General features: G+C 43.3%; 1 protein-coding gene across 2 annotated transcripts; it reads left to right on the forward strand.

Annotated features, from left to right (window-relative positions):
- Positions 1–1590: 1590 nt before the first annotated feature.
- Positions 1591–26241, forward strand: CD5 (CD5 molecule). Of its 2 annotated transcripts, none has more exons than XM_083455111.1 (10): positions 1591–1810; positions 12192–12230; positions 13667–13957; positions 15254–15322; positions 16513–16806; positions 17841–17960; positions 19880–19933; positions 21716–21832; positions 24632–24730; positions 25389–26241. In XM_083455111.1, exons 1-9 carry the CDS (start codon positions 1606–1608, stop codon positions 24718–24720), a joined length of 1278 nt encoding a protein of 425 aa, XP_083311237.1. In that variant the 5' UTR covers positions 1591–1605; the 3' UTR covers positions 24721–24730; positions 25389–26241. The 2 variants fall into 2 exon arrangements, with proteins under 2 accessions (XP_083311237.1, XP_083311238.1); XM_083455112.1 differs by having other exon boundaries at positions 16513–16731; positions 25389–25525.
- The last annotated feature ends 156 nt before the right edge of the window (positions 26242–26397 follow it).

Raw genomic sequence — 26397 nt, forward strand, 5'->3', positions numbered from 1 at the left:
ACGAATTTCCCTATGGGCTTGCTTCGCAAGATGAAAACATATTGCGCCTTTTTCTTAAAACGGTCAATGCATTCCTATGGGAAACCGTCAATGCATATCCGTGCTTCGCAAGACGAAAAATTCACAAGACGAAAAAACTCGCAGAACGAATTAATTTCGTATTGCGAGGCACCACTGTATTGGATGTTAGCATCACATTCTCCCATACCCTTTGGGAGAGGCAAGCCATTGCCGTAGCTGCCTTGCTTGTCCAGCTCAGCGTCGATGGAGGGGCTGCTGGTTAGGGTGGAGTCCAGGTAGAGAAATCATGTACCACTTCAAGTGTCTGGTCACCAGAGCATGGAGTGCTGACGACGTCCTGACCCAGGATGTTGGTCTTCATCAGGCTGATGGTGAGGCCAAACTCCCTGCAGGCTTGTGCAAAACAGTTGAGGAGTCTCTGTAGAGCTTCATCGGAGAGTGGTGTCAAGGCTGTGCAGATGGTATGCTCAGGAACACAGGTGATTAATAACGATTCTGCAACAGTTGTTTACAGACTGCTTTTGCACTGGGCTGTGCCTGCACATCTAGCAAAAACCACTCAGACTCCATGCAGGTACTAGAATTTTAAAATTACTAGCCAGTCAGTGATCCTAAATCTGACTAGTTTCCGTGGCAACCAGAATTAGTGAGCAGCCTGCCTTTCACCTTGGTTTAACTGTTAGATAGTCACCTAGCAGCACCACACTGCTATGCTAGCGAAAAGTGGCCAATTGAATTTATTGCTGCACATGTGGCAGGATGAAAGCTTTGCCAGACTCTAATACATACTCAGTGAGGCCTCAAGTGAACACCAAAGAGGATTGCCAAACACCTTCCACCCCTCAGTCCTCGACACCAAATGACACCAAGTTCCTTCCAGACCAGGGTAGTACCTCTGCTTCTGAGGATAAGCAGTAAGTTATATGGCATGGGTGTTTCTCTGTCGCTCTCTCTGTCCCCTCACTCTACTTTGAGAGACTCCCTCCGTCGGTTCCAGTGCCTGCTGTGGAAGCAGAGGTGGCGAGAAATAGTATCCATTTCAACTTCTAATGCAAATGGCCTAATCTTCACTTTCCAAAGTAACACGCAAACAGAAACACAGTTGTCTTTCCAAAGGCACACTTCTCCCAATTATGTGACGCAGTTCTTCAACCAAATAATGTGTACAAAAATGGGTATACGGTATTAGGGGAAAGTAGGCATACAAATTAATGTTAGTGAATACACACATTACACACACACATTACATTACATTAGGGGAGATTGTTTGCCCCCCCAAAAAAGTAAGTTTATTTCAGGCAAAACTGCATGCGAAGAAAGTGTATCTTAGGGGGAATTTTAAAAGTATCGCAAACGGATACAGAAATGTGGATATGTAATGCTGGAAAAAGGAGAAACCAAGAGAAACTGAAATTGAGAGATCACCCATCCCTATGCAGAAGCAAGTGGGGATTATTATTAGTATTATTGTTGTTGTATTTTTTGTGGCCAGGTGTTTTATAAAGATTCTGGGGAGCAGCTCTAGGACTCTGAAGGATAAAGAGAGAAGACTGGTACAGAAAGCACAGTTTAAGCAACTGAGACATGACGCAGAAAAACCACATCAGGACGGGGAGAAAGTACACTGCCTTCCTCCCCAACCCCTCCCTTTGCCTAGAGCAGGTAGCAGAGAAGCATCAGGGCAGGAACACGAAAGTGCTGCCTGTATATTGTCGGACGAGGAGCAACGTGCCGATGAAATTCAAACATCTTCTAGCCTTTGTCCCATTGACGTTGGTGGGGATATGGGGTGAGTAGTGCTATCAAAGGCTATTCCATGGAAGGAATGGTTCAAAACTCAGCAGAGTTGTAAACTCACTGGTTGGCTTTAAACAAGCCACAGTCCATTCCCCCCGCCTCCCCAGAATCTTTATAAATGATGATAAAATAATACAGGATTTTTGAGTTTGTGCATGTGAAGCATTTTGAGCATTTTGGGGAAAGTCCTGTATAAATTATAAGAGTTCTGATGTAGCTCTCTTGCTTCTGGAGTGCATTCAGAAATGTCACAACCCTTGGAGGGGCATTCAGATGTCCCTGATCAACAGAGCATCTGTCAACAAAACGGGCTGGCTGGGTAAAGGCGGCCAGTGGATGCCAATGCTAATATTGGCCTAGGCCCAGATTATCTGAAGGAACATTCTCCCTTATGTTCTCCCCCATGCACTGTGATCTCCAGAGCTTTCTCTATAATGTGTTCCTTCGTTCATGTAATTATGGTCAAGGGCAGATGGACGGTGGGCTTTCTCTGTCCGGGTGTGTCTGTGTGTGCTTTCTTTGACACTCGCTCCTTAGAGTAGAGTACCTGGCAAATCCCCTCACAGTTTATGGAAGGTTATTGAAGGCTTTCCATTTGGGCTTTTAGGTTGCTTTAGTGAGGTGCATTACCTGCACGTTTAACAAATTTTGGAGACTGACTTGCTACTTATTCTTTTGTCTATTTTTACTGTCAAAATGTATTTTCTTAACTGATGTTATATAAACTGCTTGTTATCTAAGCAGCTGCTGCAAGAGACTTCAATATAAGGCCATGGTGGGCCAGTGTAACTCACCCCAAATATATCTCTGCTTTTATGAAGTCTTTATTGTCAGCAGGCAGACAGATTCTCAGCTCGATTACATCTCATTTTCCCAGTACCAATTTAGACCCGGGGCCAAATCAGCATAAACCTTTCAAACTGATATTGCTTGTTCTTGCTTGCTCTCAATGCTGATTTCACCACTTGTATTAATACGGCTACTTAGAATCTTAGTATCATAGAATTGGATGGGACCACAAGGGTCATCTAGTCCAACCCCCTGCAATATAGGAATATTTTGCTCAACATAGAGCTTCAACCCACAACCCTGAGATTAGGAGTCTCATGCTCTTCTTACCTTTTATTCCAGGCTTTTTCAGACAAAATGGTGCTTTCTTTTTGTTATTGCATTTTGCTACAACCGTGCATCAAGGTCTAGCACTGCTGTTAGTGGCAGTGGCTTTGATCCTGCAGAACTGAGATGATGCACCCTCTATATATTATTTAATACATGGGTAGGCAAACTAAGGCCCAGGGGCAGGGGCCAACCCAATCACCTTCTAAATCCGGCCCGTGGATGGTCCGGGAATCAGCGTGTTTTTACATGAGTAGAATGTGTCCTTTTATTTAAAATGCATCTCTGGGTTATTTGTGGGCCCTGCCTAGTGTTTTTACATGAGTAGAATGTGTGTTTTCATTTAAAATGTGTCTCTGGGTTTTTAGTGGGGCATAGGAATTCGTTCATTGTTGTTGTTTTTTCAAAATATAGTCCGGCCCCCACAAGGTCTGAGGGACAGTGGACCAGCCCCCTGCTGAAAAAGTTTGCTGGCCCCTGATTTAATATTTCTTAGCACTGATTGTCTCAACTGCCTCCTCTCTTCGGTCAGAGCAATAATTTCATAAATATATAAAAAAGGAAATAAATCCCATATCTTATGTATCTGAGGGCAAAATATGCTCAGATGCAAACCAACCTGTTTTCTAGGAGAAAAGCAAAGCATTTCAAACCAAGCCCAGGATCCTAAATAAGAGCAGATGCCACTCCACTTTAGCAAGTGAGGTTAAAGTGTGGAAGGAAGCCCTTGCACACACAGTCCTGTATGAGTGCTGCAAATGCACTTCCACTGTGATTGTGGGGCAGAGGGACCTAAGCATTGCTACATCTGAATTAGCAGCTTGGGTAAAAGTCTGATGGTGGAACTATTGCTCATCATTTGGACCAGCAAGCGGTTCATTCTGAACTCCAAACCTTCCTTCTGCTGCTCCCTTCTCCATTGTGCCTGAACACGATCAAGGCTCTTTTTATCTGTCTACCCTTGTTACGTTTTCATTCAACTAGAGATAGTGAACTTTATATTATCAAGGGGGACTGTCAATGCTAGCAGAATATTTTTGCTTTATTTTAGTGCAATACAATGCCAATTCTTCTAGCTACGAGTAAAGATATGGATAGATTGATTGATGTAATAAAGAAGTATTACCTGGATGTTGAAGATGGATGGAAGGCTGATAGTAGGCTGCCACTGGAAAATCAAGTTCAGGGGACAAAATCAGTTCACCTCGAATTGTTTAAAATGGGAGAGATTGCATTGGGGAGCGTATATGGATGCTTGCAGATTCTAAATTGTTCTGAGCATACCAACAGTGCTGTAATTCTGCATTACTATGCAATGTTTATGTATTTGTATAAATTTGCCGTGGCCTGCCGCTAGTTTAGTACATTTACTTTACTTTACATAATGTTTATTTCACACTACTAGGCTAGCGGTCCCTGTCCCACAGTATCCCTTGTAACATGCGGTGCATAGAATATATATATAACCTGAAAATATTATCTGATGATAATGATAGATGTCACCCATGCCAGGGCATTAATAGTGTAAGATAATAAAAACTTTCCCAGTGCAGCTTTCTCTAGATAAATATGTTTTGAGGTTTGTGTTCTGTGATGCCTCCAGATGAGTTGTTTATTGAACATTTAGCTTCATTTGCTTGCAGTAAGCTTGCACAGAAGTCATTGCTGTTTACTGAGCATTCATTCTGAGTGGTTTGCTCAGAGGTTACGTGACTTACCACCAATCGATTGTTATCCCACACTTTCTTGTGCATTGTCACACAATATCCTTACCGTGTAGAGTCTGTTTTAAAAAGTGGGTTTGCAGATCCTCCAAGTGTCCCTATTTTCCTGGGACAGTCCCGGATTTACAGAAGCTGTCCCAGTTTCTGATCTGATCCTGAAATGCCCCCCTTTTCCTAAAGATGTCCCTATTTTCATTGGAGACATGTTGGTGGGTATGGTAGGACGTTCCTATTTTCATTGGAGGGTATGGAGTTATGCAACCTCCAAGCCAAGGAGATAAGGAACTGTACAACCTTTAGAAGACATCTAAAGGCAGCCCTGTATAGGGAGGTTTTTCAATGTGTTGTTTGTTTTATAAATGTTGGAAGCCGTTCACAGTGGCTGGGGCAATGCAGTCAGATGGACGGGGTATAAATAATAAAATTGTCATTGTTATTGTTATTGTTATTGATTAGGACGTCCCTGTTTTCATCAGAGAAATATTGGAAGGTATGGGGTTGCAGCACTATAGCACTTTAGTCTACTTTAACTTCAAAAACCTAAATTTGCTGATACATGATTGAAACCCTCCCATAAAACAGTGACAGTTTGGAGAGGACCCTAGTTGCAATCAGGTAAAATGTCCAATGATTAACTGGGAATCAACTGTAATTTGCTCTGATTGTTTTTAGTTCTGAATTTTAAATTGTTTCAGCCTGCCCTGGGACCTGCCAGAGAAGGACAGGTAATAAATTTAATAATAATAGTCATAGATAACCCAAGAGTCTCCAGGAATGACTGGGCTTGTGTTAAGGGACCATTCTGAGGAGTTTCAGGCAATAATGGTGCATAATATGAGAAATCACATTTAAGAGATACGAGTCTGGCTTTTGTTTTCAAGTGACAGTGGACATCATAGTATTGTGCCCTTGTTGTTTACAGCAATTAAGAGGATGTTCACACAATGCGCAATTATTTCAGGGCCCTCTGGGGTACTCTGCCTGGGTAATTCAGAATGATTCAGGGCACAGCATGTTGGCATTTGACCTCGGGAGATGGATTAACTTTGCTGCTGTTCTTGGGTCACTGACCAGCTCTAGACAAGCCACTTTGTCTCAGCCTCAACTCTCCAAATGTAAAAGGAGAATGAAAATGATGACCCTCACAGGGTGGTTTAAAAAGATGTTGAATTTCATAAGGAACATTAAACGTTTTGCGTGTTGAAAGTGTCATATAGTGATACCTCAGGTTAAGAACTTAATTCGTTCTGGAGGTCCGTTCTCAACCTGAAATTGTTCTTAACTTGAGGTACCACTTTAGCTAATGGGGCCTCCGACTGCCACAGCACCGCCGCTGCGTGATTTCTGTTCTCATCCTGAAGCAAAGTTCTTAACCCGAGGTACTATTTCTGGGTTAGCAGAGTCTGTAACTGATGCGTCTGTAACCTGAAGCGTCTGTAGCCCTAGGTACCACTGTATATGTGACAGGGCCTGCCCAAGATATTTGGCCCCTTGAGGCGAACCACAAAATGGCATTCTCACTGCCCATCCCTGACCAGGGAAGAATGGCTGATTGAAGATCCACATCAGGAACAAGCGGGGTAATAAAGATCTGCATCAGAAACCAAGGTGGGAGGAGATCAGTCATGCCTCCTATTTGCCAAGATGCTGCTGTAGAGGTGGCATTGAGAGGGGGGCTGCCAAGGAGGTGGCAGATTCGGCCTCCAAGGAGCACGCCACAGCTGTTGCTGCCACCACAGCAGTGGCAGCCAATGATGCATTCCTTGGATCCGCTGCCCCTCTGCATCTTGCCACCTGAGGTGACCGCCTCATCTTGCCACATAGGTGGGCCGGCCCTGATATGTGATGATTAAAAGTAAATGGGAGCTAAGCATTATGACTTAAATCTAGTTTCTTTCCAAGCATGTTCTGATAAAGTTCCTTTCATTTTAATGTTGTTGTTGTTTTTTAAAAAAAACAGTTAGCACTTCTGGTGCTGTTGGATATAGCTGTAAACAAATACAAAAAGCAAACAGGAAAGATGTGCCTCCCCCATCCCTGCCACAAAGGTGCGTGTGGCACTCTGAAAATGCATCATTTTATTTCATTTCCCAAATGTTTGCAGGTCTTGTCTTTCAAGTCCAAGCTGGCTGAATATTCTTTATAACAAAGAATAAAAAGCAAAGGTTTGTAAAACTATGGAAGGATATTCTTACAGGGGAATGGGTGGCTAGACTAAAATGTATCTCAACTGTCTTGTCATGGACCCACCCTGGCTTTTGTAAAAGGCTGCCTGTCTGGTGCAGCACACAGCAAGTGAGTGCTCAGCCTCTAAAGACATTTTACCTGGCTCTATGGACAGTTATTTTTTCCCTTATGAAACAGTGGCTATGGGAGGGGGTATTTGAAACTCAGGAGGCTGGTGAAGAAAAGTGAGAGAGAGAGGGCAGGGTGTTGGCAAAGAGGGAGCATTTCAATTCAGTTTGCATTCACAGGCAAATCTGCCGAATTCGCACTTTCCTAAATAATACACGAACTGAACCACAGCCATTCTTCAAAATCCACAGTTCTCTGAATTCTACAATGCATAATGTTTACAAGCATGAATATGTTGGGGTAAAGTTTGCATGAAAATGTCTATATTAGTGAAAGTAACATACAATAATGTATTATATAAGGGTAGGGGAATTGCCTTGCAAGCAGAACTGTATACAAAAATGTGTATTTTAGGAAAAATAGGCACTAAAATGCTAACAAACTTTCTTGAAGGCTTTATTTTTAAAAATGCAAACAGATGGGGAAATGCGGGGAAATGAGAGAAACTGAAAGAAACTGAATTTGACAGATTCATCAAAAGAAATCAGAATTGATGATCATTAAGTAACCAATGCCCATCTAACCTCTTAGCAAACCAATCAGGATTAATTCTCAATAAACAGGTCATGTGGAGACACACTCTCTCGCAGGGTTTCAGCTGATGAATAGCAGTCATGAGACCCTCAGTTTGGCTCAAGACTATGGTGCTGCGGGAGGTGCAGGATAACCTTTCGTCTCCTGTGGCGTTTTCCCAATTAAAATCCTGCCCCCAGCTGCTATGTGTCTCATGGGGACTGTTATTCCCTGCCGGGCCTGTGGGAGGGGGCTTCTAGTTGGGAAAGTGCAGGGGGGAAATGTTTAAATCCCCACCACCCCCCAGCATCATGGCCATGACCTAAATTGGGGTTCCTGTCCGCTGTATGCTAAAAGCTTTAGTATGGTTTTTTGGGGAGGGAAGCTCTGGTTTTTTGTTTTTTTTAGCCCACCTCAATGCATGTCCACTCACAGAACAAACTTTTGGGTATCTGCTCAGAAGTAACAGGGTTTCTGGGTAAGTGTGTGTAGAACAGCTGCCATAAATATTAATTTGAGGACCAGATACACTGAAATCAGTGTGTATGGTTCCTAGTTGTAATCCTGGTGTGCCCAGAGTTGTGCCCAGAGTTTCAGTCCATGTAGACTCCCTCAACCCAACCCAAACCTATAATATGGAGCACATTTCCCCTCCAGTCATACATTTCCATCTCTCTTGTCCCTGTTTTCAAGAGAGCCCTGGACCTATCAAGGACTCCAAGAAGGCACACATATTTGAATATTATCCAGACATTACAAGTTTGCTGGACATAGCAATATTACGGCATTGGTGTGCCTGCCAAAAATGGGTCTTCCTTATAAAAGTGTGATGCCGCACTACTCAGTGCAGGGGATAATATAATTGGATTCGGGTGGAGGGAAAGGAATGTTCAAATTCCTACTCAGAGTCAAAGCTGAAGTGATGTGCAGGGGGTTCCAGATTAGATCTTCTAGTTTATATTTATTTTTAATTTTAAGGCAGCAGAGGCAGTGGGAGGTGTGTTTAACACTTTCATCTATGTTGGCTCCCTGATAAAAATACTGTCGTTAGGTATCTATATCCTCACACACCCCAGTTAACATCAGCTCTGAGGGAGGAGGCATTTAGTTTGAGAGAAATGCTACAGGCACAGAAAGGGTTAAACCGCTGCTTTGATAAAAATTGGAGGCTCCTGTGGCTGCTTTGAAAATTAAAAATGAAGTTAAACGATCCATCAGGAACTTGGATCTCTGCGGTGAATTTCACTTCAGTGGCTGCTGTCATTCTTTCAAGCTAACTCTAATGATTCTGTCAGGATTGTTTCATTCTGTCACTCTGAGTTGCTTCAGTGCGGGTGCGGCCAGAGAATAAATGCGTAATGAACAATTAGGAATGTGAGATAAATTCAATTCAGTTCACATTTAGAGGTGAAACTACCAAATTTGCGCTTTTTGCAGCCATATGCTAACAAAACCTCTGCCATCCTTCAAAATTTGCGCTTCTCTGAATTTTGCAATTCAGCTGCCCAGCCACGTAATATGTATACAAATGCATATCACTATGGCAAAGTGTGGATAAAAGGGGAAATAACAATAAAAATGCATTATATTAGAGGAAATTGCTTTGTAAAAGTGCGTATATTAGGCAAAGTGTAATGTGAAAATGTGTATGCTGGGAGAAATGGGCATGATTTCTCGTGAATTTTCATGCAGACGTCAATGCAAATTGATGGGGAAATATGAAGAACTGAATTTGAGATTGGGAAAAATGAGAAAGTTTGAGAAAATGAAATTAACAGTTTTGCCCTTCCCTAGTAAGAAGTAATGTGGTTATCGGCTGAGGGGAAAGAGGCAAGCTGGGATGCCTGCAGGCTAAACAGGAGATGGCCTTGATTTTTTATTGTAATTAATGCACACCTTGTTTGTTCTACAAATAGCAACTAATAGGAAAGCTGGGCAGCCTCTCATCCCTAGAAGCTGGAGGGAGAAAGTCTGGCTCTTTCTCTTTCCAAAATTCCCACTCCTAAGGTGTTGTATGCATTTCAAGGAAAACCTCTAATGATGCCAATTGGAGCTTCCCTTGAAATGCAAATAGCAGCTTCGGAGAGGCAAATTTTGTCAAGGACCACAGCAGTGAGAGAAAGGGTTAAACTTCCTCGTCCTACCCTGCATGATCCTGATGCTGCTGAAGCTTCCCTGTGGCAGCTAACTAAACAACACATGCACACACACATATGCACAAATCACATTCATGCAATGAGCTTCCATGCAACTGGCCTTTTAAAACAATACAGTAAACAAAGCCTGGATGGTGCCGAGATCATCGCCCATTCAGAATATCAGTAGACACTTGATGGCAGATGCAGGAGGCAGTGAGGTTCAGGACCTGCCTAGGCAAAGCCATGCCAGCACATGCACAATTGTCAGGGAGCTAGAGTTAAACCTTGCAAACATGTTTGTTGCATGCACCTACAGATGTGAAAATGTAAAACATATTGGATACGTTCATGCGAGTACAATCCTTGCCGAAATGGTTGCATGGATTTGTGTAAATGGAGGAAAAAAGCAAGGTGGTTAAAAGTAGAGGTGTAATTATGTTTCATGCTTAATTGTCAGGTCTAACGGGGAGAGAAAATTCCCTTGGTACAAATCGGGACAGTTCCACTGAGCTCAGCAGAAATCTAACTTGAGCCCTTAACCCGTATCTTTAATTATTATTCACTACTCTCGGTGTACATCAAAATTCCGCTTAATCAAATTGTTCTTCTGAGAACAGTAAGAAAAGATGGTAATTGGTGTGGTAATCAGAAGGAGACAAAGGGCCTAATTTGCATTTGTAAGGAATATCTCCTGCACATGTTCATTTGGAATGAATAGGAACAACATAAATTTGTTCTTTTGCACTTTTCTCTTTAATGTCAAAGGAGCCTGTGGATAGGCTTTCCCAGTGGGTTTTATGGTTTTCAAGCACAGCTCATCTACTTCATAGACTCAGGGCATTTTTACACATTATGCTTAAAGTGGCTTTCATCAAGTCTGCAATTCCCATGTAAAAACTACATTTGTCAAAATGTGTTGTTGCTGCTACTGCTGTCGTTGCATTTCTGGCATCTATTTCTTCCATATTTACAATACTCAGATATTCATTACGCTCAAGAAAGTGGTGTGTAGAAATAGTCCTATTCAGTGCTGTTTTTCTAGAAAAAGAAGTGCCGGAACTCACCATGAACACATCCCTCATTCTCTTAGAATGGCAATGGTGTCCACCTCAGAGGTCCCAGAATTGAGTTGCAGTGAGTTCCAGCTGGGGGGGGGGGAGCCCTGGTCATATTACATCAACCAGAATCTTCAATGGCATTCAGGGCTGGCCCAATACATTTTGCTGCCTGAGGCAAATGACAAGATCTCTCCCTCCCCTGCCCTCCCCATTCTACTTACAAAAGCCGACTGGACTAGCAGCTAAATCTTCCTTCTGCACTAGCAATGGCGCCGTGTCCCCCTTCCCACGTGAAGGAAGCACGTTCATTCAGATAATGCAGGAAACAGTGTGTGGCAGAAGGAACAACTGGGAAGGCCTGCAGTTGCTGGTGCCCTCCTCTCAGCATCTGCAAATACCTCTTTACCATATTCATTTACCTGAACAGGTTTTCTTAATGAGCTCGAGGTAAGAGGAGGGTGAAAAGCATTTGCAGTGTAAATTATTATTTTGGACAACATCAGTTTTATGTTCTCGCTGCAGCCCAGATTCACAAGATCTGCTCTAAGCCTTTCCTCCGTAGGCCTCTGGTAGTTATGGTGTAACACAGAAAGAATGCCTTTACCCCCTCACATATCAAAACGCAGCCACGGGGGACCAGCAGACTCACAGGGGGCATATGATTTCACCCCCTTCTTTATTTGCATTTTGCTGACTGGCAGCTGATAGTTGGTGTAAGAGGTTTTTCCATGGTGAGCATCAGGGATGGAACGGCTTTAGGGTGAGCTAGATTGGTTAACATATAAACATAGCAGACTCTGACATATTTAACTGATGGATGTGTCGCTATGTACAGGCAACTCCCCACTTACATGGGGGTTACATTCCAGGCCTCCATGCACGTAAGCGAAATGTGCGATGGGAGCCCACGGCAGTACATAAGCTTCCCACCCAACGGCATAGCGTAGTAGCAGCGAGAGCTCCCGGCTGCCATTTTGGAACCCTTGGAGTCTTTTCTTTTTCTAGACCTTTGGCTCACTGACATCCTCTTCAGGCTCTGGGAAGGGTTTCCTTGTGACTTATGAGGGCTTTCCAGCTCTCTTCTGCCATTTCAGGTTAAGAATGGAATTATTTATTTCCCATCGCTTGCGTAGATGTGGTCATGCGTAAGTCAATCACACACAAGTGGGGGGGATGCCTGTTCCACCAAAATCCCAAGGACCTTGTGTTCAGTGTGTTGGGGCGGGGGCTTTTCTAGGGGCCCTTTCTCATTTCAGTTCCTTCAGCACGTCTTGAAAAAGCTGTAGAAAGATTCTCAAGAGCCATGCGCCATGTGGTGTGAGCGTATGCACCTGTCGGGCGATGAATCTGGAAATTCTCCCATCTGCTTTGCACTCACACACAGCTTATGGGCGTCTCCCCCACTTTATGGTTGGTTGGTTGGTTGGTTGGTTGGTTGGTTGGTTTTTACTTTGTTCCTTTATTTGCAGTGGTCACTTGTGATGACGGACAAAGTGAAAGCCCTAAAGGTCAGTACTTCTTATTCAATCGAACACAGTGAAATGCATTTGTGAGTAGACATGCATAGGATTCTACTTCACCACACTGATTCCATTTTCATGATTTATACCTATAAAGATGGTGCATAGCCAGGTCAGTTTCTGCCTTATGCTGCGCCATGTCCCAACTGATATTTAGTTTCCATGTTTCTTCATAAGAAAGGGCACAAGGCCTCCAAAATTAAGCACATTTAAATTGCATTTATTTCAGTGGGGGGGAGTTAAGCCATGATCATGAGACATAAGTCTTTGCTTCAACATGGCAGTGTATTGTGGACTCAGTGCTGCTGACTATTATTGTTATTTTTGCTATTATTATTATTATTATTATTATTATTATGAATAACTATCAGAATTAGGTTTCTTATCTGTCGTTCATCATAAGGTCCCAGGGCGCATTACACCAGTGTAAATACAGAAAACAGTTAAAACAATTTACCATCAAAATAATAGGGTACAGTGGTACCTCAGGTTAAGTACTTAATTCGTTCCAGAGGTCCGTTCTTAACTTGAAACTATTCTTAACCTGAAGCACCTCTTTAACTAATGGGGCCTCCCGCTGCCGCTGCGCCACTGGAGCATGATTTTTGTTCTTATCCTGAAGCAAAGTTCTTAACCTGAGGTACTATTTCTGGGTTAGCGGAGTCTGTAACCTGAAGCATCTGTAACCTGAAGCGTATGTAACCTGAGGTACCACTGTATTTCATCTTGCACAGGACTTCCCCCCTCCTTTCCCAGTATGTGCCCTGTTCCAGAGGGTTAGGAGAAACCCCGTAACAGATTTAGGAAGGGAACAGGGGTGGGCAAGAGGGGGAAAATCCTGTTGGACACGCGGAAACTGTTCCACTTATGAAATGAGTGACACAGCGCCACATTGAATTCAAGCATATATATTTCAGGTGTCAAAGGCAAGGCTTGCATTCTAGTTTTGGGCAGCATCCACATGGCATCTTCATCATAATGCCATCCCATACCTCCCCATCACCACAATTTAATCTGGATTTACTGTTTCCACTGGTACGTTTTTTCTAAAGTTTTGTATTTTCCATGGAAGCGGCAAAATTGGATTGCACAGGGAAATAATACCAGACAAGATAGCATTTTGATGAAGATGTTGTTGCTGTGCTAAACTTGCTCGTATGATAAGGTTACCAGATTTTTTTCAATGTATCCGGGGACACTTTTCAACATCAATGGATTTTGTATGGGGACTGATTTGTAAATCCGGGGACTGTCCCCGAGAAATTGGCACGTCTGGTAACCTTATCGTATGAGCCCACAATAAACTGCTGTGTGGAAGCAAAATTGATCAGCCGCCCCAAGAGGAGGGAGAATGGTGCAGGGGGTGATGCTATGTTTGATGGTTTTGCCTGGATGTCTTCAGTATCTTAGTCTTTCCCCAACAGAATGGGCTGTGAGGCTCAGCGGTACCAGCTCCAAGTGTTCTGGGTTGTTGGAGATTTATCTCAAAGGCAAATGGAAGAGCATTTGTAGCACAGGTTGGACACAGCAGAATGCAGACCTTGCCTGTAAACAGCTTGGCTGCGGTTTTCCCTTTGGACTGCTGCAGCCGTTTGCCGAAGAACCGCAGAAACAAGAGGCACTCGTGTTGGGCTGCCAGGGAAATGAGACGGCCCTGGAGGACTGCGCCCAGCAAGAATCCAATTGCACTTCCCATTTGGCCTTGGTTTGTCAAGGTAGGTAAAACACTCCTTCCTGCTTGCATTCTCTCTTTGGGCAAAACAAGTGTGACATAGAAGAGCAGTGGGGGGTGTTTTGGAAGCGCCTTCCCATTGCACTAGAGATTCAGAGGTGTTCTCTGGCTTCCACTAAGAGCAGACTAACCTTCTACTTGAATGTAAACTGTTTTATGATAGAGACACATTTGAGACCTAAAGCCACTAAATGCAGTCAGCCATCTGAACAACAGTAGGGTTCCAGATTTCTAAAAGCAAAAACCAGGACACCCTGAAAGTTGTTGAGCTTTTTTTTAGACAAAACCCTAAGCACGATCTTCTTGCCTAAGATCCAGGACAAAGCACCGCATTTCGAAAAACCCTCCCAGACGTCATTTCTGCCTTTGAAATCCTGGTAATGTCTGGTTGTGTGGCAGCCCTAAACAACAGCAATAGTTCTTCTTCCCACACTCCCCCGAGAAGGCAGATGGACCTGCCTCTAAATATGAACACGGCTTACCGCAGTACAATTTACATACTGGGGGGCTACTCTACAGAGGAAGGTCCTCTGCTTTGAAAGGCTGTCAGGGGACAATCCTCTATTTAAAAATATCATCCACTTGTGGGCTGCCCAGTCCAAGTCTGATTTAACAAGGGAGATCAGGAGCCATCAAGTTGCTAGCCAACAGTTACTAAGACCTGATCAGGCCCCTGAGCAGGCCAACAAGGCACCTTGTGCCTTCCCCCCTTTTACTGTATTTTTCCGTGTATAAGACGCCCCTATATATAAGACGCCCCCTATTTTTATGGACTCCAAATTAAGAAAACACCCCTCAGCACTATCTGTGTATAAGACGAGCCCCAATTTTAAACCTATTTTTTTTGGTAAAAAAACCTAGTCTTAAACACGGAAAAATACTGTGTATTTCTATTTTAAATTTTAGTAAATTTTCATAATTTTGCATCTATACACTTATATGCAAATTTTATGCAGATTGGTGTCCTCTTTTATCGGTGATACAAATCCACATTTTTGGCCATGCCTACCTGGCCACCTTACATAGAATTTAGCACAGTCCAGTACAAGTTTCACCTTTTTTCCGTGCTGGCACAAGCTCTGAAAAAACTCACTCTGCAAGTTTTCACATGTGGTTCAGTTTGAACCAAAGGGGAAACCTATCTATAGAAGGCTGCTCTTGGCTCTTGCCTGTAGCAATACTGGATAAACTCACTCCCCATTCCCCCCTGTGCGATCCTTCTCTAAAAAGCTATAGCTCTTTTTTCTTCTCATCCCTTTGGTTGCATTGATCATTTCAGATCCCCTGGAAACCTCAACAGCATCACAGCCAACAACAGCACCTTTCGTGACCTCCTTAAAACCCACTGGTAAGAAAACTAAGAAGCACAAATCCCCCAACTCTTTATTGATTCTGCTGCAAGTGATCAAAGCTACAGAAATCATAATTGTGATTTTAAAAATTAGTTTTCCTTTCTAATAACTGTCAATAGACCTCTCTTCCATGCCTTTGTCTAATCCCCTTTAAAACCATCTAAACTAGATAGCGTAGCCGTATTCAGTAGCGGTAGAGTCCATACATTAATGATGTGTTGTGTGAAGGACTGCTTTCTTTTATCTGTCCTGAACTAGCTGCCAGTCAGTTTAATTGGATGACCCAAAGTTCAAGTATCATAAGGAAGAAAAGCCCTTCACCGTCCAATTTCCCCCGTTATGCATACTTATAATATCAGCATCCTAAATGTTCTCATTGTCATTATCGTATACATGTTTACTCATGAGACAATCCCACTTTCAATGGGGCTTTGTTCCAGGTAAATTACAGCCTATGTAATTTTCCCTTCCAAACGTAAAAGCAGCGACAGTTGAACTTCCCCTTGTAAGGTGAATGCTCCCACCATTCATCATTTTGGTTGTCTTTCGCTGCGCCTTCCCCACTTTTGCAATGTCCTTTATTCAGCATCCCTTGCTATCTACTTATATAACGTTATCATCATGCTGACTGTTATTTCCCATCGCTTTCCTAGTTTTTGCTTTTTTGAACTATCAACCATGACCTGACCGCAAGATCTTTCTTGTAAAGCTACTAGAGCCCATGAAAGTATGTGAACTCATGTTTTCCCTACCATGGGTATTATCAGAGATGATGCCGGGCAGTGTTATATGCCATTTCCCTTACACATCCACCCTGTTTGGAGACATCCTTCTGGGTCTTATTTCAGGCAAATAAAGCAATACAGCCAACGGTGAAGTAAGTCTTATATTGCCTGTCAGCTTCCTCTTCCTTAAGTCTCAGTATTGCTTTGGTAGAACTCAGCAGGGAGATGGATGGGGACAAAACTAGAATGGACTCTGCCTGTCATTGGCTCTGGTTTCACCTGCGGTTGACTCCCTGTCTTCCACCCTAGCATAGCAGTCCCAATGGCACCAGCCACCACTGAGTTCAGGGATAAAGTTCACATTCAAGCTAGACGCTTGCAGCTCATGCAGTTGACCACTGTACTGCCACACGACTTTGACAGTGCCTTACACTCACTTCCCTGCTGTCTTTCTCTTACAGATACTCCAAGGATAAGGCTAGAAGATGGGACCTCTTTATGCTCTGGGACTACGGAGCTGAAGTTTGGAGGTCGCTGGGAAATGGTTTGCCTGGCTTTGCAAAGCTGGTGGAGTGGGTTAGCACCCAGGGATTGCCAAGGAGCGAAGTGTGACGCTTCAGTAGGACTTAAGGACTTGGCGTGGAGGAATCCGTTGCCTGCCCACTGGTCGACGGTGCAGTGTGAGCAAAGGAACCTTAGCTTGGGCTGTCTTGACAAGACACAAGGGTGCTTGATAACCTTGGTTAAATGCTCAGGTGGGCAAGGCTGACTAGAAGAGCACACCTATGCTCTGCTTTCCTTATTTGGATTATATGGAATTCCATTTTAGCATTGCGGGGGGGGGGATATACATTTTAAACACAACTGTAATCAGCTGAAGTTGTAGAATTCTGGATTCTAGCAGACTGCAAGTATAGGATAGTATTTTTTTTTAGAATACTAAATTCCCTCATTTTACAATTAATAAGCTCCATGCATATATATATATATAGAGAGAGAGAGAGAGAGAGAGAGAGAGAGTAAATCACATAATGGTTTTAATGTAATCAAGTGGTATATAATTTTTTTAATTAGATAAAATAACTATAGTCAACTTGAACACCAGGGCTAAGCCTTTTGCTATGATACATTAGTTTAATATCTGTTTATTAACTTTTTACATGTTTTTACATAGGGGGACATTCTCAAATATGGCTCCAGCCAGAAGGGGTGCAGTCCAGAATTCCACAACCACATTTTCCCACATTATTTCATGTGGTTGATTGATTGATTAAATGTAGCTTGCAATTTCCTGGACTCTCTGAAAGTGAGATTTGAAGTATACCAGTCATTTTCTTTACGACTCTGTTGCTATCCTGAACACGGAGGTTGGTAAATAGTATTTGAATGCTGTTTGCAGTGAAGGTTGAAAGCTGAAGATTGACTTCGGCTGCACACACACACACACACCCCTCATACACAAAAAGAATCCTGGGAATTTACAGAGCTGCAGTTCCCAGCATCCTTAACAAACAAGAGTTCCCAGGATTATTGAGACAAGGGGATGTGCTTTAGACGTGTGTTGTAGACACAGCCTATGTATGAGTTTTCTGTAGCATAGTAGGCATGAATTTTGGAAGATTTACAGGTTTAGTATGGACGATGAGATTAAAAGATGAGCACAATCCGGTGAATGGAAGGGAGCAGCTGGTTTTGCTGTTAAGTGTCAGAGGCACTAACATTTATCTGAGGACGAGCTTCCTCTAGGGATGAAATAATATGTAATCTCAACTTCTCTCTCCTGACCAAGTTTCCAAGCCCAGGGTGTCCAATACTGAGACCGTCTTGGGAATCCTGCTAGGTCTTGTCCTCACAGCTGCCCTCCTCTTTTTCTGTGTCCCCCCAGCCTACAAAAAGCTGGTGAAGAAATGTGAGTGGCATTCTTTTGTTGTGGCAAACTAGAAGCTCTTCTGTTTTGTAGAACAATGTCCCCAGTCTAAGAACCTATTCATACCATCATATGGGAGCCCTCAGGGCGTGGGGGTAACATGACCATGTGACTTTTAGCACTGAAGCATATGGGGGGTGGGCGCTGAGGCCATGAGGGAGTGACTTAGTTAAGGTTATTCACTGATGGACTGAGATGAGATGTGCACCCGGGTCTTTCTGGTTCCCAGTTCCCAGTCTAAGACTACAATTAGGGCAGGGAGAGTCTGTCATTCTGTTTCTCTAAGTTTCTCATTTCCCCAAACTTAAATTCAGTTCTCTGCATTTCCATAACAGTTTGTGGATTTATTTTAAAAAGCCCTCAGAAAAATGCATCAACATTTCATGGGGTTTCCCCCCGGTTTTTTCCTAATGTAGACGTTTGTATGCAATTCTGCCGAATAGTCACATTTTAAATGTTATTTTAGCTAATGCACAGGCATTTATATGCACACTTTACCTTAGTATAATCCTTTTCGTACACGTTACTTGTCTGGAAAACTGCTCTGCAAAATTTGAAGTGTGAATTTTGAAAGGATTGCTGTGTCTTGGCTTGCATTTTGTTTTGGGACGTGCAGATTCATTAGGTTCTCCTTTAAATGCTAACTGAATCAACATTTTCCTGTAATGCTAGCTACGTTGTCATGCCCTACACTAGTTCTGTGATTGTGTGCACTAAGCTCTCTATATTGATTTCTTTCTGTTCTTGTTTCCTGTTACTTTCTCTGGAATTTTTCTTTCTTGTCTTCTCTATTGTTCTGGGAAAAACCAGGGTAAGGTTGATTAAGGCCTAGGTATATTCCTGAAGGGAAAGGATTTAATTTTTGTTTGACTTCTCACAAGTGGTGACTTCTAGTTGAGCCAAGTACAAATACCTGTTTCACCAGACGTGAAAGGCAGCAGAATATATGTCAGCCGCAGCACTATTTTGTTTACTGCATACAGCAGAATGGAGAACCTGTTCAGTCCAGATGCCATATTTCTCATGGGCAATTTTCCAGGGGTCGGCGGTGAGCGCAGAGCCAGAGTTAAAAATGGGCGAGGCAGCAGGTGTGAATCTTGTCTTCATACAGCAACCTACATTTCTGCCATGCAAAAGCCAAGATTGTTTACTCGGGTTGGGGGAGAAATTCGATTCAGTTTGTGTTTAAAGGCAGACTTTCAAAATTCACGCTTTGTGGAACAATGTGCAAACCAAAATGCAGCCATCCTTTGAAATTCACCTTCTCTGAATTCCACGAAGGAGTTTTCCAGCTAAGTAATGTGTACAAAAATGTAGAGTAAAATGTGCATGAAAATGCATAGTTAAGTAAAATTAACACATACGGAAATGCATGGTGTTACAGGAAATTGCTTGCAAAATGGTTATAATTGTTTAAACTGCATACAAAAATATGTTTGAGAGGAGAAACTCACACTAAAGTTCTAAAAAATTTCATGAGCATTAAAAAAAATAATCTCAAATTGTTGCAGAAATGTGGAGCACTGAATTTAATATTGGGAAAGTGAGAAACTTGGAGAACTGAAGTAGGCAGATTTGTCCATCCTTAGCGTTTACACATACCCACTTCTCTCCATTCTCTGTCCAGGAAAGCAAGAGGCATTATCACAGTTCAGTGGCATATTTCAGCCAGGCAAAAACATGGGGGGGGGGGCTTCAGAAGAGCAGCAGAGGGGACATGTCCGAGTGAGAGTCCCAAGGTCCGGAGGTTCCATACTCCTAGAATATAAGCCATAACAGCTAATGTGCCTTAACGACATCATTTTTAGAGCCATGCAGTTTGGCACAGGGTATTTATTTTTGCCTATGCTCTATTTTGCTTAATGACTTATCAAACGTCCCCTCCCTCTACCCCACTACAGATTCAAAAAACAGAGAGCATCAGTGGATCGGCCCAAATGGAATGAATCAAAATGGTAAGTATGTACGCACGTGTGACATATTTATACTGTCCTTCAAGCAAGCCTCCATGCTGTTTTACAAAAAATAAAAGCCATAAAAGACAATCAAAATAAGCTAAAACAATAGCAATATAATATCTATGCCATGAGCATAAGAGAAACATAAACAGCATAAAATCAGTATGAACCCAGTTGGTAAGGAACCAATTAACAAGGTACAGTGATACCTCGGGTTAAGAACTTAATTCGTTCCTGAGGTCCGTTCTTAACCTGAAACTGTTCTTAACCTGAGGTACCACTTTAGCTAATGGGGCCTCCCACTGCCGCCACGCTGCCAGAGCACAATATTCTCATCCTGAAGCAAAGTTCTTAACCCGAGGTATTATTTCTAGGTTAGCGGAGTCTGTAACCTGAAGTACCACTGTAGTGGATAAGAACAAACCCAGCTACCTCTCAACCCAAGACATATGCAAGATATGAATAAATCCATGTGAACCTCTTTTGAGGTTGTGTAATGTTAATATGAAATAGACAAAGAGTTATTGAACATGCATCCTGGGTGTTTCAGGTTTTACATTTTCATTATAAACTGTTTTAACAGGAATGTCTAACTTGCAACTCTGGGCAGTTTGGTTTGAGACAGACTGACCTGGTGTTACTTGACTCAGTAACAGACCATCATTTGCTACCTAGCAAATATGATGTAATGTGTAATCTGGGTTTCCATTTCCTGCTATGTACAGCCAAAATGTGGAGTTTTATTATAGCGTGATATTACAGAGCTACAGAAGCGATGTTATCATACTGTAATAAACACTCCACTTATTCTTTACCCCTTCGACTGTTAGGGTCAGAGACCCCGTCTAATAATCACAGTTCTATTGTTCCACATTTATGTCTGAAACATCATAGCAGCACACTGAACTTCCATAAAAGGTAAAGGTAAAGGTACCCCTGCCCGTACGGGCCAGTCTTGACAGACTCTAGGGTTGTGCGCCCATTTCACTCAAAGAGGCCAAGGGCCAGCGCTGTCCGAAGACACTTCCGGGTCACGTGGCCAGCGTGACATCGCTGCTCTGGCGAGCCAGAGCCACACACGGAAACACCGTTTACCTTCCCGCTAGTAAGCGGTCCCTATTTATCTACTTGCACCCAGGGGTGCTTTCGAACTGCTAGGTTGGCAGGCGCTGGGACCGAACAGCGGGAGCGCACCCCGCCGCGGGGATTCGAACCACCGACCTTTCGATCGGCAAGCCCTAGGCACTGAGGCTTTAACCCACAGCGCCACCCGCGTCCCTTTGAACTTCCATACTTCCATACTATTAGATTTTTGATGATTATATGCGATCATATGTGATAATCTTTCAGAGATCACAGTAAGATCATTTACTCCCTCTAGAGGCAAGAAATAGCTTCTTTTGTTGCAACAAACCAAAAGCCAGGAAGCTAATACGGTGGTACCTCGGGTTACATACGATTCAGGTTACATACGCTTCAGGCTACAGACTCTGCTAACCCAGGAATAGTACCTTGGGTTAAGAACTTTGCTTCAGGATAAGAACAGAAATAGTGCTCCGGTGGCATGGCGGCAGCAGGAGGCCCCATTAGCTAAAGTGGTGCTTCAGGTTAAGAACAGTTTCAGGTTAAGAACGGACCTCCGGAATGAATTAAGTACCTAACCCGAGGTACCACTGTATATTCACTCTGTTCCTTTCATTAAACAATAAAATGTATATTTAACTGAAAGTTAGGATATTTTCTGGATAGAAAGTGATTCCACATTATGCTTTTATTTAGTTTCATTCCATCGCAGCAGTTCTGTCACGTTCCAGCCATGTCCTGAAAGCCAAGAGGTTCAGGAAGAGAATAAGTATCCAGCCCTGAAGAAAAACTTTCATCTCTCACCCTATGCAGGTAACATACAATAGGTGGGGTTTTAAAGTCCTATAGTGTGTATCACATGTCCTTTCTTTAAAAATCCACTGGGTTTCCCACACTTCCAAAGGACCCCAATCCCACTGCAGCCCAGGCTGGTGCTCTTGGTATTAAATTGAATGAGTTTACATACAATTCATATTGCTGATGCTGGGCAAATGTGAGTGTAATGTGCTGTCTGAACCAATAGAGTATTATGACTGATAATTTTCAGTTCTACGCCAGACCCTGAGGCTTTATGTTATTCCAGTCTTAGCTGTATAGCTGTTAACCCACAGGCTGCATTCTCACATAATATCACATGGTTTGACACTGCATCCATTCCTTTTGCACAGCCATTGGCACATGTTCTTGGAAAAGTCTCTTCATCGTGGACCTCAGTTTCCCCAATACCCTTCTTCGTATTTTATTATTACATTGCTCAAGGCGAGTTGTTTATTAGATTGATCCAAGGCAATCCAGTGGTTTGAATACAAATATCTGCATAAGCAAATGGAAAACACTCCCACTTACGCAGGCAGCGGGAACATCCATTTCCAGCAATTTCTCCCACCCCAGAAGTAGCCTGTTGTAGCAAACACATCCTGTGCTGGAGAGACCCCCAGCCAATTAAGAGTGGCTTTTCAGGGGAGAATGAGTGGCTGTAGCCGGAAAGGGTCAAGAAAGCCCTGTTGCACTCATGGAACACTGCATGCCATTCTCTGGATCAAAGCCCATTATCAGTGAGCAATGAAAACACAAGAAGACAGTATCAAAAGCATTCTCTTGGCATACCAAATATTTTCTGAAAGAAGAGGGTTTTAGTCTCTCCTAGATGATGGCCCTTATAGAAAGATAACAGTCTTAAACACTCCCCAATTCTCCAAGCAATTAGAAGTTCACTGGCAGCGCTGCAAGGTATTGTTTCCTTCCAATGAGGAGACATATGATGCCTTTGCAATATCTTGTTCTCTGCTGCCCCGGAGGGCAGAACCAGATCTGTTGGGCTTAATTCACAGGAGGGAATATTACATCTTCTTTAAAGTAAGAACAGTTTCACAATTGAACCAATTATCTGCAGGGATGATAGGCTCTCCCTTACCAGAGGTATTCAAGCACAGATTGGACAGCCTTCTGTTGGGGATGCTCTAGCTCTGGGTTTTCAGCAATGAGCTGAAGGTTTAGCTAGGTGGCCTACAAGGGCTCCTCAAATATGATTCTATCCTTTAATGTGTGTGTGTATATATACACAAGGACGTGGGTGGTGCTGTGGGTTAAACCACAGAGCCTAGGACTTGCCAATCAGAAGGTCAGCGGTTTGAATCCCCGCAATGGGGTGAGCTCCTGTTGCTCGGTCCCTGCTCCTACCAACCTAGCAGTTTGAAAGCATGTCAAAGTGCAAGTAGATAAATAGGTACCGCTCTGGCAGGAAGGTGAACAGTGTTTCCCTGCGCTGCTCTGGTTCGCCAGAAGCGGCTTAGTCATGCTGGCCACATGACCCTGAAGCTGTACGCCAGCTCCCTCGGCCAGTAAAGCGAGATGAGCGCTGCAACCCCAGAGTCATCCACGACTGGACCTAATAGTCAGGGGTCCCTTTATATATATATATACACAGAGAGAGAGAGAGACCATAGTGGCAGCAAAAGGGATCTTTCAGCACCATCACTAATTCTGCATCAGATTCCCAAAGAGAGGATCTGCACCACAAGTGTGCCTCAGTATTAATTTTAACCAGCTCCAGCTGAAAACTGTGTCTGCCCCCAAATTCAAACTGCCAAAAACCTTTCTCCTCCACTCCCAACCCCCACCCACCCACTCGGTGTTGACTTTAGACTCTTACCATGCAGGCAAGTGCCCTGTTAAGAAAACATCTCCAGAAAATACAGAGGAAACACCACTCACTCACTCACACACACACACACACACACACACACACACGTATTAGGAAGCAATTCACATAATTGTGAGCAATTATCTAGAAAAATATAACAATAGCATGCACTGGTATATTGGGGTGAAAGCTGATGAATTGTTGGAATTGTTGTTCAGATCTTGACCTCTATTAAATAAATGCAACATATACCGTATTTTTCGTCCCATAGGGCGCACCGGCCCATAGGACACACCTAGTTTTTTGGGGGGGAAATAAAGGAATTTTTTTTTCTTTATTTCCCCCCAAAAACCAGGTCGGGAATCCAAACCAGTTCAGGGAACAGCGGGATGGCGGCGCTCCGCCTCCCCGCTGTCCCCCGAGCTTGTGGGTTGCAGGCTGCTGCCCGCAAGCCTTGCGAGCCCAGCAGGAACTCCCGCTGGGCTCGCAAGGCTTGCGGACACCTGCGCGAAGCACGGGGCACCCTCTGGAGGGCGCCCTGTGCTTCAGGCTGCAGGTTGCTGCCCGCAAGCCTTGCGAGCCCGCGGGAACTCCCGCCGGGCTTGAAAGGATTGCGGATAGCTTCCTGAAGCCTGGAGAGTGAGAGGGGTCGGTGCGCACCGACCCCTCTCGCTCTCCAGGCTTCAGCAAAAGCCTGATTTGCCCCATAGGACGCACACACATTTCCCCTTCATTTTTGGAGGGGGAAAAGTGCGTCCTATAGGGCGAAAAATACGGTAAATATAAGGTGATTGGATGAAGACAATTGTTGAGTTTGTACAACACTAATGCAAAGGGAGATCCTCAAAATACAAAAAGTATTATGTCATATCCTGCTGCTACTTTAGTCTCCGTTATTTTAGTATTTCCCTGGAATATGCAATTCCCTTTGAAACATTACAGTATTTTTATTTATTTATTTGGTACAGCTCTGGAAGGGGCAAGCAACAGATCTTCCAACCCCCCAGACAACTCTTCTGACAGTGACTACGACTTATGTTCTGCACAACGGCTGTAAAATCTGAAAGGTATGCATGCCTATTTCAATAAACTTTCACGCCCAAGCTGATCTCTGTTTATTTGTTTTTTTGGTTTAGTTTTTGTATATCCTTAGGTTGAAAGAAAACACCAGAAATAGGGCAAGTCTATAGCATAAATTGGACGCGGGTGGCGCTGTGGGTTAAACCACAGAGCCTACGGTTTGCCAATCAGAACGTCGATGGTTCGAATCCCCACGATGGGGTGAGCTCCCGTTCCTCGGTCCCTGCTCCTGCCAACCTAGCAGTTCGAAAGCACGTCAAAGTGCAAGTAGATAAATAGGTACTGTTCCGGCGGGAAGGTAAACGGCATTTCCATGCGCTGCTCTGGTTGACCAGAAGTGGCTTAGTCATGCTAGCCACATGACCCAGAAGCTGTACGCCGACTCCCTCGGCCAATATAGCGAGATAAGCACCGCAACCCCAATCGTCCCCGACTGGACCTAACGGTCAGGGGTCCCTTTACCTTTTATAGCATAAATTAAAACTGATTTTTGCTGTGTGTGCAAACAATGAGAGTTTAGACAGGCGCTTTTGCTATGTGTCAGGCAAAACCTGTAGGATATAATCCTACAACTTCAGTAACTGCATTGTCACTTCTTAAAACATTGAAATATTAATTTTGTGGGATTCATGTTCTCCCCTGCAGACACAGGCAGAATCCAACACAAGGAAAAGCTGAGATCAGCAGAACTGAAAAAAGCTTTCCACCCACACCAAGAAGTATGAAATACCATCAGCATCCTCCCTGCAACCATATAGACCTCCTCTACCTTCACAGAGATGTAATAGCAAAGCCAGTGCACTTCCTTTTCAATGCACTGAGAGGAATTAGGATCTCTACCTCAAATCATCCAACGCACTGTTGTTCTATATTCAGACCTCATAGTGGAATTATGTTAGGTTTTCTCTGTTTGAGGGCCTATAATAATGACCTTTGGACTTCAGCTGTAGTGGTCTTTGCCAACCTTATACTGTATCCTGCAGTTGTTTAGGACGATTCCCATCAGCCCCAGCCTGTGCTAGAGGACACAAGGTTGGTGAATGTTGCTAGATTGTATCTAGATCTCTCAATGGCGATCATTGCAAAAATTAGGACTGCCTCAAAAAATGCTAAGGTCCCTGGCAAGCACTAGCTGGGCAAGATTTCTGACAATATTGTGCAATTGGCTAGGTAACCATTCTGAGTTAAGACAGGAAAGTATGAATTAAAACAAAAACAAAAACCAGGGAAAGCTGTTGTTACTGAACAAACCAGGACTCCTTTTTAAAGAATATTTCCAAGCACAACAGTTTACCCTAGTAGCTAATGTCTTATTGACTAAACTGGATTATATGTTTATAGATTTGTCATAATTGAGCAAGTATAGCTGTGGGTTTTTAATGTCAACTCTTTGTTTTGCACTTGAGTGCATCTGTAATTTAATTTGTAAATTGTGTATATTCATGTTTAATATCTGGAAGTATAATAAAAGCAGGAGGGAACACACCAGACATGCAAACTGGCAGCAGCTTAGTGTATTTTGTATTTGAGACTGGACGCAATGACGGTTAAGTGTTGGGCCACAGTTCAGAGACGAAAAGCTGGCTGGCATATTGTACAAAGTTGCCTCTCGTCCCGGTCAATGCAATACCCATTCATACAAGCTTACATACAT

This window comes from Podarcis tiliguerta, assembly GCF_965153285.1.
Source record: "Podarcis tiliguerta genome assembly, chromosome: 1".
Classification (NCBI taxonomy): Eukaryota; Metazoa; Chordata; class Lepidosauria; order Squamata; family Lacertidae; genus Podarcis; species Podarcis tiliguerta.

What these genes read in the sequence shown, in the direction of transcription:
- CD5 (XM_083455111.1), top strand. Translation starts at nt 1,606, where the DNA reads ATGACGCAGAAAAACCACATCAGGACGGGGAGAAAGTACACTGCCTTC. An exon ending in AACCTTGGTTAAATGCTCAG is followed by an intron (nt 16,807 to 17,840) that starts GTGGGCAAGGCT and finishes CTCCTGACCAAG; the next exon opens with TTTCCAAGCCCAGGGTGTCC. An exon ending in CAAAAAGCTGGTGAAGAAAT is followed by an intron (nt 17,961 to 19,879) that starts GTGAGTGGCATT and finishes ACCCCACTACAG; the next exon opens with ATTCAAAAAACAGAGAGCAT.